Source organism: Zingiber officinale, chromosome 5B (genome assembly GCF_018446385.1).
Source record: "Zingiber officinale cultivar Zhangliang chromosome 5B, Zo_v1.1, whole genome shotgun sequence".
Lineage (NCBI taxonomy): Eukaryota > Viridiplantae > Streptophyta > Magnoliopsida > Zingiberales > Zingiberaceae > Zingiber > Zingiber officinale.
In genome coordinates, this window is record NC_055995.1 from 105816844 (window position 1) to 105834272 (window position 17429).

The 17429-nt window shown below is 35.7% G+C and overlaps 1 protein-coding gene across 5 annotated transcripts in view; it reads right to left on the reverse strand.

The window, feature by feature from the left end:
* LOC121985273 (CRM-domain containing factor CFM2, chloroplastic-like) overlaps positions 1-17429 on the reverse strand; it is a 37216-nt gene that overhangs the window by 15057 nt on the left and 4730 nt on the right. For 4 of the 5 annotated variants that reach the window (XM_042538618.1, XM_042538620.1, XM_042538617.1 and 1 more), the window contains exons 2-5: positions 16332-16851; positions 16118-16248; positions 3891-4196; positions 3606-3762 (exon numbers count right to left, since the gene is read on the reverse strand). In XM_042538618.1, the coding sequence (XP_042394552.1) occupies positions 3606-3762; positions 3891-4196; positions 16118-16248; positions 16332-16851 (1114 nt within the window). Of the gene's footprint in view, positions 1-3605; positions 3763-3890; positions 4197-16117; positions 16249-16331; positions 16868-17429 lie in introns of all 5 variants that reach the window. The other variant, XM_042538621.1, reaches the window with a different exon arrangement.

Below are 17429 nucleotides of genomic sequence, written 5' to 3' on the forward strand. Positions count from 1 at the left end.
TTCTTTTAAACCTACACCATATTGGTCAACCAAGTCCAACATCCTTTTGAAACTTGAATAGTTAACGACATTAAAAGGAATTGCCGCATCATACATCCACTCAGTTATAGCCATACAAGTTTTTTCCCTCAATTCTTTCTTGTATGCCTCATTTATCGTAGTTTGCCTCTCGTTACCCTTTCTACTTTCAACATTTTTTTTGCACATTAGGAGCAAAATACGTATTCATTGGACCTATTTGTCTTGGCCTTTTTTGCATATTCACTGATCTAGAACTTGTACTTGTACTTATAGGCGATACAACTTTAGCTCCAATATCATCCATATCAATATCATCACCAAGAGGGTCTACATCCTCAAAGTCTAATGTCGCAAGTTTAGAAAGATTATTTTTCTCCGTCTTTTTCTCCATGAAATTTTTTATTTCTTCACGTACATGAGGCGGACATTTCTTGCAAGTCGTAGTATTTCGAAACCCTCCAACAAGATGCTGTTTTGCACGATAAATGCCTCCTTTTGTAACTTTTTGACAAAAGTTACAAATCAAATCATTTTTGTTATTCGGATTAACTCTTTGAAAATAATTCCATGCCGGATCTTTTGATATATATGTTGGAGTATCACTACTACCTTCCATGATAATTGAACAAGAAAATAACCTAAAAAATTAAAAACAAAATTTAAAAAAAATTAATGCATTAATGGAATGGTAAACTACTGTACCTAGTATCAACAATAATAGAAAAATACTGTACCACTGGTACCAGCAATAGAAAAATAGGAAAATAAAAAGAAAAATAGGGACAACATCACAGGCTTGATTATGCAAAAAGGGAGAGAATATTTGCACATCACATTATCAACAAGCACATTGTTTGCACATTGTTTTAATTGGCTAAAATTACCAGCAAACAGGGACAGCATCACAGTTTTCACAGCAGCAGCAGTTTTTTACAGTCCCAGCAACAGAAAACAAAAAAACAAAAAGAAAAACAGCAAAAAAAAAAAACCTAACGGGACAGCATCACAGCAGCAGCAGTTTGATTACAAAAGAAGAAGATGAGAAGAAGAAGATGAAGTGAAGAATAGAAAAACAAAAAAAAAGATGGAAAAAACGCATACCTGGGCAGCGACGGAAGCAACTCAGCGGCGGCGGCAGTGGAGGATGGCGTGACTCTTCTGCAAGGTTTTTTCTTCTCCTTTCGTTATTTTCTTCTTCCCTTTTCTTCTCTGTGCCCTAATTTCAAACCAAATTAGGTTTGAAATGTTTTTTTGATTAGAAATCATGAACGGGAAGGATCGCACGATGCCCTTCGATTGCACGATGCGCTTCAATCGCGCCTTCTGTGAGGCGCGCGCCTGGCGAACAGCGCCCGCCTCGCGCTGTAGAAGGTGCTTTTCTCAGCGCCTTGTGCGCCTGACGCCTCAGGCGCGCCTTTAACAACCCAGGTACATTCTATTTGCTCATGTCCACCAAAACAAAATTAAAAAAACATATTCCACAAGAAGCGAGGAGGGAATTTAAGTGTATCTAACTTTTAAATTGTTTTAGATGTATAGCATCTTGCACATATTCCAATCAAAATTGAAACAAGTTGGATCATAAAAGTATTTTCAGCCACCTACAGTGACTATGACACTAGATCCAAGGCATGTAGACTCTATGATCCATAATTCAAAGATAATTATAAGCTGAGATGTGAAGTTTATACTTGGAATTGGAGTACTAACATGATAGAAGAAGAGCAATTTATGGAGTAAAATTTAGAATCAACCTGATACAACACAAGAAGAGAGATTTGTGTGTTCGAAGGTTTGTGGAGTAGGAATCTGAATTAGGTAGTACAGAAGTGTAGAAAGTTTGTAAAAACTCAGGTATGATAGCTAAGGGTTCCTAGGCATCACACCATAGGAAAATTGCATCACACAGTCTAAGAAAATTTCAAAAACTCAATTTCTATTCTATATTCCAGCAGTACAACAACATACATATTTATACTAGTAGATGGAGTTTTTAACATAGAAATTATAAAGATCTAATGAAGACTTGCATAAGATACACAAACAACTCAAAACTCACATAGGAAAATGATTCATAAAGACTTACATTAGAGGCTCACATAGGAAAATATAGACTCATAAAGACTTTTAATTGATGCTACAATTTTCCAAGCATTGAAAAAACATTGGAATTGCTGGGAATTATTGAACTTTATAATTGACTCTCCCAAACTTTGACTTTCAAGCCTTGGAATTGAATTTTATATCATTTTCCAAATAAGCTCATCATTTTCCAAAGTAAGCAAAATTAAAAATTACACTTTAGAATCTTTGTTTTGTGTTTATAGACTTTTATAGGAGAGTGCCACTTATCTCCATTACAACCTCAAATGTGAAATCATCACGTATGAAGATAGTCTAAGGCCAATAAAAGGCAATAAGCATTCAAGATTTACATGAGTGGACTATGCCTCTAAATCTTTTTTTTTGTTTTTTTTTTTGTAATGAGAAAGTTTCTACGGAAGTTGATTGGAAGCAAATGCAATCAATTGATTGAACCATTGTGCAGAAGACTGAAGCAATCGCAAAAAAAGTCAACTCATTAAAGGATCAATCAAATGACAATGAATGTGAATGAAATCAAGTGAAGAAGTCTGGAAAAAAGCTCCATGCTTGTATTTGCTTCCTTGTTGCATTTATTATTTTTTTATTTACATGTGAATAAAATCAAGGAATTGTAAAAACCTATACCTCTGGAAAGTTCTAAGGAGAAAAAATAGAGGAATTTGATGAGTAACTCACCAACGAGTCATAGGACGTAGAATAAGGATTTGAAGCATGTAATGTGAAGTGTTTGCATTGCTTGAGTGTTTTATTGTTTGTTTATATTTCTGTTGTGTAACTAATATTGTTTGTGAACTCAAGAAATTGATTTCAACTCACAGCTATAGCCTTTCCTTTTGATCCAACGACTTATTGCAAGAAATCACATGGCCCAAGATAAAGCTATAAGAATTTGCATTAATAGTAAGTACATCAGTGTTCGCTTCCATTCAATTTTAGAATATGTGAAGAAGAAGAATGTGGCGCTAGCATTTGTGAAGACTCATAATCAAGTAGTGATATCTTTACTAAGCTACTTGGAGTTAATATCTTTAACAAATTCAAGGTCTAACTTGGCATGAAAGATAAAAGACATATTGAAGGCTCTTAAGTTCAAGAAATATTAGAAAGTGGAGGTTTTAATTTTAGGAGTTACAAGAGTACCCATGTTCCAAAGAGTCAAATAATTAGTGTGTACCTCTCCAATAGAGCTAGTATCAAAAAAGTCAAGCTAGTGCATTTATCAAGGAGACCTAATTCGAAGGAATCAAGTGATGAGTGAAATTCTCTAGGGCATTAATTTATGTTGTTGGGAGTTTGAAGAACTCTATAAAGATGTCAGATGTAACCATGACATAGAAGAGTGTGCTTTCTTTAATATTATGAGTGCCCATTACTCTTCCATTGCAATTGTTTTCAACATTAAGATTACAACTAGCAAATTTCATGATGCCACTATGACTGCAATCAAAATGTTATAACTGAGATCATAGATAGCTAACCTAGTAGAAGAAATGCATTCATCCTCAAACCAACTTTTCTGAGCATGTATCTCTCTTCTTCTGATATAGCCTCTTTATCGAGTGCTGTTTCTTTAGGTTTAACTGAGGTTTCAAGTTCAGCAAGTCTCTTTCTTGACATTTCCACTTTCACAATGGCCTGGAGGAGAATTTGTAAATTCAAAAAATTTCCAACCCTTGCCATATTTTCTAAAGACTAAAGCATAGGACTGTTAATTTTTAAAGAATGGAATACGAAAATTGCATAGATAAGTTGCATTGAGTAACCTGGGATAATCTGTTCTCTATTCTCTGGAGAGCAAAATTTTCAGAATTCGTCCCTTCAAGGGCAAACTTTTGTTTCTGCTCAGACCCCTTTTTTAGTTCTTCTGGAGGGGAAATTGGTGATGATGTTGGTTCAGAAACCACCAGGGCTTCAACAAGATTTTCATTTGTAATTCTCTTTGGCCTGTTATTCCCTTTATTTCTTCGTTCTTCTATTGCAGAAGAGACTACCAGTGGAAGGAAATCCTTTCCTCTATAGAACACAAAGAATTCCCTATCCCTTGATAGGAGAGTCCCTCCAGTCAATTGCTGCAAAAGTTTTCAAGAATTGACCATAAACAATATTGTATAAATATATGAATAAAGTAGCATATCTGGAATCTACCTTAAATATAAAAACATGATGCTATAAAGTAGTATAAGAAAAATAAGTATAACGTAGATTACGCAAAATTTGGGTGAAACATGTCAGTAACAGGTTGACACACATCCAATGAGGACAACCTGCTTGTTCACAGTGCTTGGATACAGAAAGAAAAGAATATAAATCATCACTAACATAGACAATAATCTTTAATATATTAACATAAAGTTTACAGTCACAACCCAAATACAATATAAATTTAATAAGTAACATTGACCATATCAAACCCTAGAAACTATGAAAAGCCCATGGTCAATGTGTCAGAAGTGGAGAATCAGAAAAAAATACTCAAGTCTATTAAGAGGGCTGCCTATCCTCACTATAAAAAAGTGTGGATTAATGATAAAATCACTTAAGTTTAATAATTTGCCACTAAAAGTTTGTGACAATATTAATTGATGTCAATAAATTTGCCATTAGTGACAAATTTTTTCATTATTTCTATTTAGTAGCATCTTCACTAAATGATACATAAAATTGTAATAAAAGTTTGTGTCACTGTATAATCATTATCCTTGTCACCAAAAATACTTTTAGTGATACTTGTGTAATTGTAACTAAAGCCTCTTGTTTTTCTAGCCCTTACAGATAACTTGTTTTTGCTTCAAAACTATGTTGAACCAAAAAAATGACAAGAGAGCTCAAAAAAAAAAAAACTCATGTCCTCTAGGAAGAAAAAGCAAAATTACTTGATGATAACTTAATATAATATCTTCTAGTAACTCCGTGATGGAACCAACATTTTGTAGAACTAAATGAAAAATAAACATGTCATTAGAAAAATGAGATATAATTATTGATGATAAAATGAAGGGATATATACATATATTAAAAATTTAAGATGATTAGGATATGCTCAAAAAGGATTAAATAGATTTTATAATTACATAAGTTAAAAGAATTAGAATTGGAAATCTGATGGACAAAGGAGGCCAAAGAGTGCTAATAAAAAAAAGATTTAAAAGATCTAAAGTTATAGCCATGTAGACATGTAGTTCAGTAGCACGATAAGAGTAATGTAGCCAAAACTAAAAATGCAAACTCACCACTTGGTATTTAATAACTATTAAAATGGGTGGAATCATTCCATCCAAAATGAATAGTAATTTAGGAAGGAAAAACCTCTTAATAACTCGAGGTCAACTTCGCTTGTCAATTTGGGGACTATGGATATGGAGCATCCTAGGTTCAGCATGATCCCTTATGCCTATAATGTCTCTAGTGTACCAATCTCACTTTGATGTCATGTTGAAGTGGAGAGATCCCTCTATTCTAATATGACTAATCACTTAAGAAGAAACCCTCTTAAGCACTATAGATTACTATACTTTTTTTCTGGGACTATAAGCATGGAGTATCTTAGCTACAACAAGAATAGATAATGGCTCCATCAAAAAGTTACGAGCTTCATGTTGTTAGGACCACGAATGGTTGAGAGGGAGATCACCGGAACCCCAAGTGGTATGGATCATGATAGTTTTGATATTTGGTCCAATAAGTCTAAGTTAGGCCGTGTTGGTATTTCTGATCTATATGTCTAAATGTGCAGGATCTTAGGAGAACACTCAGGTATGACTCAGGATCCGATGGAGTACAATGAAAGATGGTATGGGACACCTGATAATCGTATTGTCGTGATACGGTAAAATTCAATACCGAACCTCCTACTCTAGTGCAGTATAGGACACCTTGAATCGTCTCTCAAGGAATGTAACAGTGAGTAAAAATCTCAATATCAAGTGGTACTAGGGTTTAGGTTTGTAATTTGAGATTTAAAAAATACATACTCTTTATTGAGAGAGACATATTTATATACAAACTAGGAATATATTTAGGAAACTATAATTAGGTTAATATATATATACTCCCCCTCAAGTTGGAACATAGATATTAATCATACCCAACTTGTTACAAAGATAATCAACTCAACCCCCATTTAAAGTTTTCATGAAGATGTCTTCAAGTTGTTCTCCGGTCTTCACGTATCTCGTAGAAATCAAATTTTGTTGAATTTTCTCGCGAACAAAATGACAATCAATTTCAATGTGCTTAGTTCGCTCATGAAACACAAGATTTGATGCAATATGGAGAGCAGCTTAGTTGTCCAACCGCAGTTTAACTGGTACTGAAATTTTAAATCCTACTTCAATCAAAAGTTGATATATCCACATTATCTCGCCATAGCCTATATTCTTACTCTGCACTGGATCGTGACACAACGTTTTGCTTCTTACTCTTCCATGAGACTAAATTTCATCCAATATCTTCTATCCATTTTGGAACCTACCCAAACTGCATCAATATGAGTATGCCCATGATTTTCATATACGATACCTCGTCCAGGTGCTCCCTTCAAGTTAACTCAAAATTTACTCGACCGTTGTCCAATGATAAATGGTTGGAGATGAATATGCAATATCTGGACAAGTCACGGTAAGGTAATTCAACTTCCCAACCAACCTTTAATATCTCTCAAGATATTCAAATAGTTTCTCATCTCTTGTGAGGTGCATGTTCTGAGTCATTGAAGCACTACAAGGCTTTGCCCCTAATTTATTTGTCTCAGTTAATAAATCAAGGGCATATTTTCTTTGAGATAGAATTATACCTTTTTTACTCCTTATAACTTCAACACCCACGAAATACTCTAGCACCCCTAAGTCTTTAGTATGAAACTGAGTATGAATAAAAGATTTAAGAGATGAAATTCCCGTAATATCACTTCCAGTGACAATAATATCATCCACGCAGACAATTAATAAAATGATACAAGCTTCTAACCACTTGTAGAACACAGAATGATCAGACTTGCTTTTCATCCCATCAACCTTTTCAACAAATTGACTAAATTTTCCAAATCAAGTACGAGTACTTTGTTTCAAACCATATAAAGATTTTCAAAGACGACAAACTTGCCCTGACTCCCCCTGAGCAACAAAACCAGGAGGTTGCTCCATATATACCTCCTCTTGAAGATCACCATGAAGAAAAACATTCTTAATATCAAGTTGATGTAAAAGTCAATGATGAGTAGCGGCCATTGAAATAAACAATCGAACAGATGTCATCTTTGCAACAGAAGAAAAAATATCAAAATAATCTACTTCATATGTCTAGCATAGCCTTTAGCAACAAGATAGGCTTTTAATCTAGCAATTGACCCATTCGGATTAACTTTAACTACAAATACTCATTTGCATACAATAGTCTGTTTCCCTAAAGGTAGATCGACCAAGTCCTAAGTGTCATTACCATATAAAGCATTCTTCTCCTCTATCAATGAATATTTCCAACCAGGATGAGATATGACTTCTCGGACAGTTTTATGAATAGAGATAAGAGTTAAGTGAAGCAATAAAAGAACAAAAAGGAAGACGCCAAACCATTATAAGAAACAAAAGAAGAAGTAGGATAAGTACACTGACGTTTACCTTTGCGTAACGTAATAGGAAGATCATCGCTCAAGATTAGATCTGGATATGATGACGAAGTAGTAGGTGCAGGATATGAATCAGGAGGTTGGCACATGGAATAGACTTGAATAATACATGGCTTGACAAGAACCGATTCCAGAACAAATGTAAACGATGTGGCAGAATACACCAACAAATTATCCTCCTCCCTTTGACAAGTTGGAATAAGTGACGACGAAAAATAAGGTGCATCTTCCATGAAGGTAACATCAATTGAGATAAGATATTTGTTAATACCGAGACAATAACACCCATAACCTTTCTGAAGACGAGAATAACTAAGGAAAATACACTTCAAAGACTTAGGATCTAATTTGGTGACATGCGGACGAACATACAAACAAAACAACTGCTACCAAATATCCTAGGATTTACAGAGACGACTTATTGGGAAAAAGGCCTTTATAGGGGATCTCACCGTGTAGAACTGTGGATGGCATGCAGTTAATGAGAAAACATACTGTAGAAACTACATCGACCCAAAAAGATTTGGGAATATTCATTTGAAATAAAAGGGTCCGTGTAGTCTCAAGAAGATGTCTGTTTTTACATTCAGCCACGCCATTTTGGAATGGGTATCAACACGAGGTTTCATGAAGTATGTCATTCTGACATATAAGATTGGAATAAACTGGACATATCTTCCTTGACATTATCACTTCGCAAACTATGGATGGATGCTTTGAATTGAGTTTTAATCTCAATGCAAAAGGCACAAAACAAAGAAAATAACTCTAAACGATTTTTCATTAAATATAACTAAGTTACACGAGAATAATCATCTATAAAAGTAACAACATACCTAAAATCGGGTTTAGACAAAATAGGACAAAGACCCCAAATATCAAAATGAACTAATTCAAAAGGAATACTAGTACGTTTATTTACTCTAGGACTTGTACTAAGACGGTGATATTTTACAAACTAACGCAACTCACAATCTAATGAAGATACCTTTCCATATTGTAGACAAAGCTTTTTGAGTAAAGGGAGAGATGGATGTCCAACCTACAATGAGACTCGAAAGATGAAGTGACACTCGAGCAAGCAAAAGAGTTTGGGGGCAGTCAAGAAAATAGAGGCCTCCATACTCGTGTCCTTTACCAATAATCTTTTCCATCAAAAAAAATCTTGAAATAAGCAATGATCAAGAAAAAATAAAATGCAACAATTAAGATTACGAGTTAGTTGGCAGAGCAAATTAAAGGATAAACTAGGTAAATGTAAGACAGAGGACAAAGAAAGCAAAGGGTAGGATTGATAGCGTCAGACCCCAAACACAAGATAGAGACCATAGCTAAAGTAACCGTAAGAGTGTTAGCTTTGATTGGAAAGTAGAAAAGACTAGAATTACCTATCATATGATCCGTGACAACAGAATCAATGACCTATTTGGAGGATGAGGAAATAAGGCATGAGTTTTATTTACCTGAATCGGCAATTGCGGCGATAAAGGAAGATGAAGACTTGAATGATTCATGATATTTTAAGAGCTTGGCAAATTCATCTATAGAGATAACTAATTTATTAGAGGCGTCATTAGTGAATGCAATATGGACCAAGTGTTTTTGCTATTTTTTATACTGAAGTTTTCTACACTCAAACTTCATATGACCTGGGTTATGACAATAGTTGCATATAATATCGTCTGAATTCAGCGTTCAAGCTTCACAGTCATGTTAGCTACCTCCTTTATTGCTACTATGACTAGTTCTTCTAGGAACATAACTTGTATTGTGACTCACCAAAGCACTACTAAGCGGAATGGATGCAGTACTTTCAATATGGAGAACAAGACTAAATATATCTCGTAAAGAAGAGACCTTATAACCAAAGAGAACTTGGGACTTAGCTGACTCAAGTTCAGGAGACAAACCAGCAAGGAAGCTCATAATAGCCATCTGTTCTCGTTGGCGTTGGCGAAGCTTTACATCAGAGCTAAAAGGCCGCAGCATATTAAGCTTCTCATATGTCTTCTTGAATGCTATAAAATAATTTATCAAGGCTGATCTTGTTTTTTTCACATCGTAAAATGTCTTGCAAACCTCATAATACATGATAGAGAGATACTCTTTTCCAGAGTACAAAAATTCCAAGTAACCCATTAATTCTTTAACAAATTCGTGATTGATCAAACCAATTACCTCACTATCAATACAATTCTGTATTTGAAGGAACAAACGAGCATCCTCTCTAAGCTATATCTAATTCGAATCATCTTGAGGGTCATTTGATCAAATGACCATCTTTGTTAATACTTTGTATAAACAGATAAACAGTCTTACTCCAATGCAAATAGTTCGAACCATTTAGCTTATAGTCCGTGATCTTAAACATTACAGGCACCACATCCATTACAATAGACGGCTTATTTTCATCCCTAAAAATTTATCCAAAAGGAAGTCAAACAAAAGAAGAATATGAAGGAAGATACAAACCAAACGCGGCAACTGACTTCATGTGGGAACAGAGGAGGAAGGAGAGGGCTTTCTTTTCCTATGTTCCTGCAAGTAAGAGAGGAGCAAGCCATTAGGGATTTCTGACGCATGGCGATGACAGTTCAAGGCGCTTCGGCAATTTCGAAGAGCCTGGTGGTTCGAGTTTTGGCAATTCTAATGGTTATGGCAACAGTAGCTCTAAATCTGCTTAATCTAGCAACTTTGGCAAAGGCTCAAAGAAGGATGAAGGCTATAGTGGATGGAACGGTAGCTTCTTAGTGAGGAGATGAGTCGTATGATAACCTCCTTGTATGAGCAAGACGATGGATGCAGCAGAACCCCAAGTGAACGCCAATGACAAAGAGCCCTAGATCACCACCGAAAGTAGATCACAACAGATGAGAGGGACCTTACGGGTTTAAGTCCTAGATTAGTCCCTTGAAGTGACGAATCTGAGGATGAATTGAAGACGACAAGCAGCCCCATCGCACGAACAGAGGCGGCAACCGGCGAAAAAGGCGGTGACGAAAGGAGTGCAGGAGGTGATAGCAAAAAGAGTGAAACCCTAGTGACGGGTTCACACGAACAGATAATGGAGAAAAATAAAGCGTTGAAGAAAAGGGAGAAAAGAAAAACAAAGAGAAATAGGAAAGCAGCGGCGGAAACCTAATTTAAATTTGCGCTAATACCATGTTATTTGAGATAAAAAGAATACATATTGTTTATTAAATAGTGAGATATATTTATATACAAACTAGGGATATATTTTAGGAAACTATAATTAGACTAATTGATAATTAGTCTAATTGACAGATATATATATTAACTAATATGTACTAATATTGTGGTAATTAATATATACCGATATGGTATCTAATATATATATAGATAATAGGGTTTTTGGATTGAACATGAAAAATAGTAAACTGAAAATAAATGCAACGGACAGGAATGTAAATGCACTAAACAATAGCTGTACAGAAATTAACGAAACTCGTGCCTTCTAATCTAGTCTAATCTACTTGGCTTGCATTCAAAATGAATAACGGTAACTCATAATATTTAAACGAAACAAAGCATTGTAGAGATTAAATAAATTTAAATGCATTGACTGAAATAAAAGTAATGTAAGAGAAATTAAACCAAACACATTGCAAGCAAAAGAACTAGACAAAACTAAGCACTAAAGGTGGAGCCGAGCCTCCGATCAGGGTGAATGATTGCGAATGATGCTTGCGGATGAGAAGAGGTAGGAGATCCCCATGTCGCCTTCTCCTATACAAGTGGTGTCTTCTGCTTACCGGAAACGAATGATGCGGATTGAACTCTAGAATCCCAAGAGCTCGTGGTGGCGTTGTGCGCGAAGCTAGGAATCCCAAAGCTCGCGGACAAGAGGTGGATGTGTGCGGCGCGGAGCTAGGAATCCCAAAGCTCCAAAAGAGATGGCGAACGAACACTTGAATCCCATAGTTCACGGATAGAGGTTGCAGTGGCCTAAGGTTAGAGATGGTGATGGGAATCCCCTTTCGTCCCTTCTCATCGATGGATGGAAGCACGCCGGATAGAGGTGAGCTGCGTGACAGATGATGATGGGAATCCCCTTTCATCTCTTCTCTTTGATGGATGGACATAGATATACTTCCCTCGATGAGGAAAGGAATCCTCTTTCCTTGAGGTGTCGGTGATGATGGAGGTGGCCGCCTTAGATGGAGATGGTCGGTGGTGGCTTTTGATGGGTGAGGATGTTGATGGAGCCTCTCCCGATCAGGAGAGGATGAGGACTCTCAATGAAGGTGGAGGCATGACCTAATATGAATGCTCCCTTTCTAAGAGAAAATCGGCCACTTCAAGTGGTGAACTGCCACCACACGCCACAGCCGTGTCATGACACGGCCAGGCCATGTGAGCTACTGTGGAGAGCCTAGTCAGCTCACACGAAGGAATCAACAAGAGGCATGGCTAGGTTGTGTCAGGGGAACATTCATATTTTAAGAAATAATGCCAAAAATATAGGGAAATTGCAATAAAGCTCGAAATATACCTTTGCTTGTAAAATATAATATGAATAAGAATTTAAGCATTCAAGAGGATTAAAATGTCAAGCATGAAAACAAAAGTAATACATAAAAATGTTAGTTATCAACACTCGAGAGACTAGAAAGGACAAGGAGTATCGGAGACAATCAGACTTGAGGCAAAAGATGCAAGCGAGCGAGAAGGATTGCACGGGAAGGGAGTCGACAAGCTTGATGCATCCAAGGCATGAGAAGCTTAGCGAAAGAATACTCTAGTGGAACGAGAATGGCGCATGGAGAGTGAGTCATAAAGGCTCGGTGCATCCGAGAGACAAGAAGTTGGGAAAAAGTTTGGCAAGGTAAATTGGTGAGCTGAGTTGAGTTGTACTCGGGACGAGGGTAGAAGAACTCAACCTAGGCGGACTTGGTCGTAGTGGACTAAGTCAGAGTCGAGCAACCGGAATAGGATTCCGAACGACTAGACTAGGTGATCGAAAATGCTTAAGACGACCCAATGCATTATAAACTTATCCTTTAGACAGGTCTAAGAACTAAACGATTCGAGTGGTCTGAGCGACTGAAAGGACCTAAAGGCAACTAGAAGCACACATGGAGTATAAGGCCAAGTGAGACGGTCAGAGATTCGGATTTGACCAGGTGTCCAAGCGATCGGCGATCGTCCGCAACCGAAAGGGTGCCAAGTCAGCCAGATTATAAAAAAGACAACCTGTTCATGGATGAGGGTGGCTGCTGATTCAACAATGTCCGAGCGACCGAATCAGTGCCATGCCATCAAGTCGATAGGTGAAGACCATAGGCTATAAAAGGCGGCATGAGGCTCAAAGACAGTACACACCACCCTCGAAATTAACTGCTCTACTTTCGTTCTTTATTAAACCGGTGTTCCTCTTGTACTCAACTTTATATAAGAGGTTTTTCCACCTCCAGCATTCAACTAAGAGGAGAAAGTGGACGACGTCATGCATAGACACTAGAGTAGCAACCGGAGGGGTAAAAAACTTTGTGTCTCCTCCTTATGGTTTATCGATTTATTGTTTACTATGTGAGTGTCCTTGTTAAGTAATTAGCATGAGAAAGAAGTTAATTTTATTTGCAGGTTTGCTATTCACCCCCTCCTCTAGCAATCCTAAGCTCCCGCTACACTTACACATGCAATGTCAACGCGTAATTTGTTCATCATTCAGACCATTCCTGCAACCTCTCCACATCTGATGTATGTCTTGGTTCCTCGATGCACCGTATAAGTTGTCTAGTTGTGCTGCATTTGGATAGTGGGTTGGTTGAGTTCTTAGTTATAATAACTCCTGTCATAGAGTACTCCATGCAGCTCCATACACTGAACATTATGTGACATCACCCATTTTTGTCAAGTGACTTATCCACAAGACTAAAGTTCGACAATAGTTGAGAAGTTTCTCTAATTCCATAATGACTCATTAGTCAAGAAGTGAAGTCAATGAATCAAGAACTCAATTTAAATGAAACTGACGAGAGGTTCAGAAGGCCTGTGATTTAGGTGCAAAGAGGTCCTTGAAAAAACAGAAAGTTTTGCTTGACTTTGTCCGTTGAGCAATTGAATTTCCCAAGGCATGAAACACGAAAAAATGAGTGCTTTGGATCACATGGAAGTTCAAGTTATTACGCTTATTCATTAATAATTTTCTCTTAAGACAAAAGAGACCAAACTCCAAAGAAATTATCACAAAGATAACTAAGAGCTTGACCACTAATTACTGGCAAGGTTGTAGCTTTATGAATTATCACTCCAAAAATCTAATAGTGATTCAAGTTACAGAACTGCGTCATTCAATTCTATGACTACAATAGTGATTCCGGTATAAGATGTAGGACTAAATCATGTGTATGACCAGATTTAGTCATCCAAATACAATTATTTAAAATTGTGTACCGTGCCGGGTGAAACCATCAGAATTTGTTGTTCCGCCTCCAACCCGTCACCGCCACGATCCCACAGCGACCTCCACAAGGTTGTCGCGCCCCCGTGATCCGGCAATTTTTTCCATTTTAATATATATATATATTATTTTAAATTTTTAAAAATATTTAAATTAAAATTAAAATTTTTAATTAATATATTTTATATTAAAAATATTAAAATCATATTGACACAATACAGTATGCTACTAAAATCATATCATTTTCGTCATAAACCGAAACTCTGATACAGGTTAAAATTTTAAACCATGGCAAATACAATGTGTGACCAATGGCTTTGAGCATGCAGTGACTACCATGATTGACAGTATTAGAATTGGTATCGAAAATTCTAAAATATCAAGTGATAGTTGTATAGGTCAGATCAGAACTGATAAAAAAATTGAAAATCATATGTGTGTGTATATACATACATATATATATATATATATATATGGAAAGAACAAAAATTAAAATTTTAATCAATTATAATTCTGATCAATTCAATATTAATTAATATAATTAACTTAAGTCAATAACACTATATTAAAAATGTGATTTAAATGAATATAAGTGTAATTAGATTAATCAAATAAGAATTTGAATTAATGTAATCCAAGTGATCTATGATTTTAAATCTGATTAATTAAATAAAATTATTTGATTTAAAATATGATTTAAAGTAATTCTTATTTCAAATCTGATTTAAAACATTAATCAATTTTAATCATATTGTAAGAGCTAAATTGATGTGTTTAGGAGATGATCCAATGATATATAGAATATTCATATTTTAGTAGCAACATTAATTGTAACTATTTTACAATGACATGGCCATTGTAATCAATATAGCAATCAAGTCTTGTCCCACTAAGTGAGGTTAGTTATATGGATCCTCCTATGTCATTGGCCCAATTATATTATCATCTATATTTAAATAAATTTTGTGTTGTTTTATCGTTGCAAATCATTTTTTTTTGTCTTCCCCTTCCTCGTTTAATGTGCTTATTTGTCACACATAGGTTGAGGATTACGCTAGGTTGTCCGCCAACATCAAACATAAGTGAATGTTCTATAGATGGCATTGTAATCAATAACCAATATATTATAATTGTTGCAATGCACACACCATTAATGTAAACATTTTGATAGTGATTTTTGGTATCTTTTACCAACTCAGTAAAATTATCACTAGCTCGTTTCCTGACCTCCACTTAGTTGGTCCTTTTTGAGTTGCATATAAATGTTTTAATAAAGTTCATACTCACTATTGAAATTTTCAACAATCACCATGAAAAGATTGGATTGTCATAGTGTAAAGAGCATATGCAAGCAATCTTTCAGATACACATGCAAAATATAAAATAGGGAATGCTTATCATGCAACTTCAAGCTTCTTAATGCTCATTGATTAACAAATGCTCACTTTTGGTTATGTCATGTTAGGCAGGATTGTACTGTCATGGTGCACTACCTTATGATCCTAAAATGTTTTAACACAATTTTAATCTATTGTAATTCACAAATGTAATATGTCATTGCCTGAACTTGACTTCAACACTTAATCTGAATCTTTGAATCCTTCCGGTCAAAAGACGATTTCACCAACGAAAGTTAAGTAGTTAACTACCCTATGGTAGTGTTCTATTGGTTAACATTTCTGGTAATCTACATTTTGCCCAAAAGATTATCTAAAGTGGTATGTGGCTTATGTTATTTGTCCATTTATAGTCCAAGGTAGGCCACCCTTCCTCCACATGCCAAATGCAAGAGTAACTATGACGGTTTATCACACAATAAATTACACCTTTCATAAACAATTAAATCAAAGGCATAATACTAGACCACAAACAAAGCAAACATACAGATCCAAATGGAGAAAACAAGGAGTTTCATGCATGGAAATAACTGAAACTATACTTACCTTTAATTCCTCAGCCATCATAACACTATTTGTATTTTGAACACCCCTTTTAATAGCAATTTTGGCAATCTCACATTTTTCCCATAGTTTCATCATAGAAACAGCCAATCCTTGAAGATTTGTGTTCCTCCCTTCAGAAGAATACATGTGTGAATGTTGTAGCACACAAACATATAGTAGAGAATAATTTTAATTAAGGAAAAAATGTACTCACCTAATGCAAAGTGGCACGGTAAAGGACGCCCAAGCCTCTTCAATATGGTCATTTCTCGATCTGTTAGCTTGGGCTTTATGCCAAATGGAAGAAGCCGAAAAGGCTTGCGAAAACCAGGGACAACAGCTGGCAATAAATCAGCATCAATGGGCAAAGGGTCACATCCCCACCAATCACTAAAACGTGGGCCTAACCCATCTAACAATCTGTCAGCTTCTTCTTCAAGTTGAAGTTCTCCTTCAATTTTCTGATGCACCTTCTTAGAAGAACCAACTCCCACAATGAAAGAGGATCGAGACTGACTAGCAGGTGACTCAGTAGATGAATCTGCGGAAAGCATCGGTAGCAAGCTAGCCTCTTGTGAATTGGTTGGTTCATTATGCATGCCAGATGATAAAGAAGTTTCATTAAATATTTTGTCCTTGTCTTCATGAAAGTAGCAAGGGTATTTGTAATCTACCCCTCTGTACAAGATGATTATACTTCCAGATCTCCAGACCACCAAACCTCCAGTTTTTCTCTGGCAGTTACAGATCCTAATTAGAAAATGTCACTAGGATGTTCATCAATAGGAAAAGAAGGATCGACCAAACTTTTCAGGGAAACATTAACCTAATTTACTTTCAAAGAACAAGGAATGTTATAGAAGAAAATAGAACTGTGAATTATTCAAATATTTATACAAAATCATGATCGGAGTGGATAAACATTGTCTATGAGCTATGCTAATTTTATTTTTTTTTGTTGTTATTTGTTTGTTTTGAAGAATTATATGGCATTATTCATAAGCAAGGTCTTAAACATTCTTCAACTGTCTCGATTATGTCCAACAAAAGATGGATTAGTTAGAAACAAACTTAGCTCAATTGTGAACTTTAGCGTTCTGAGTTGTCAGCATTTCTCCACAAAATGGAAAACATACTCCGAACTAGATAAAATTCATTACAGTCATGAAATATGTAATAAAGATGGCAAAATTAAAACAGAAATGTGTGCTGATCCTAAAAAGTTTAGACAAATAATCAAATCACTATCTATAATCACTATGATTATGATTAATCTGATTATAATTAATTTTATTAGTATGATAGAAATGGT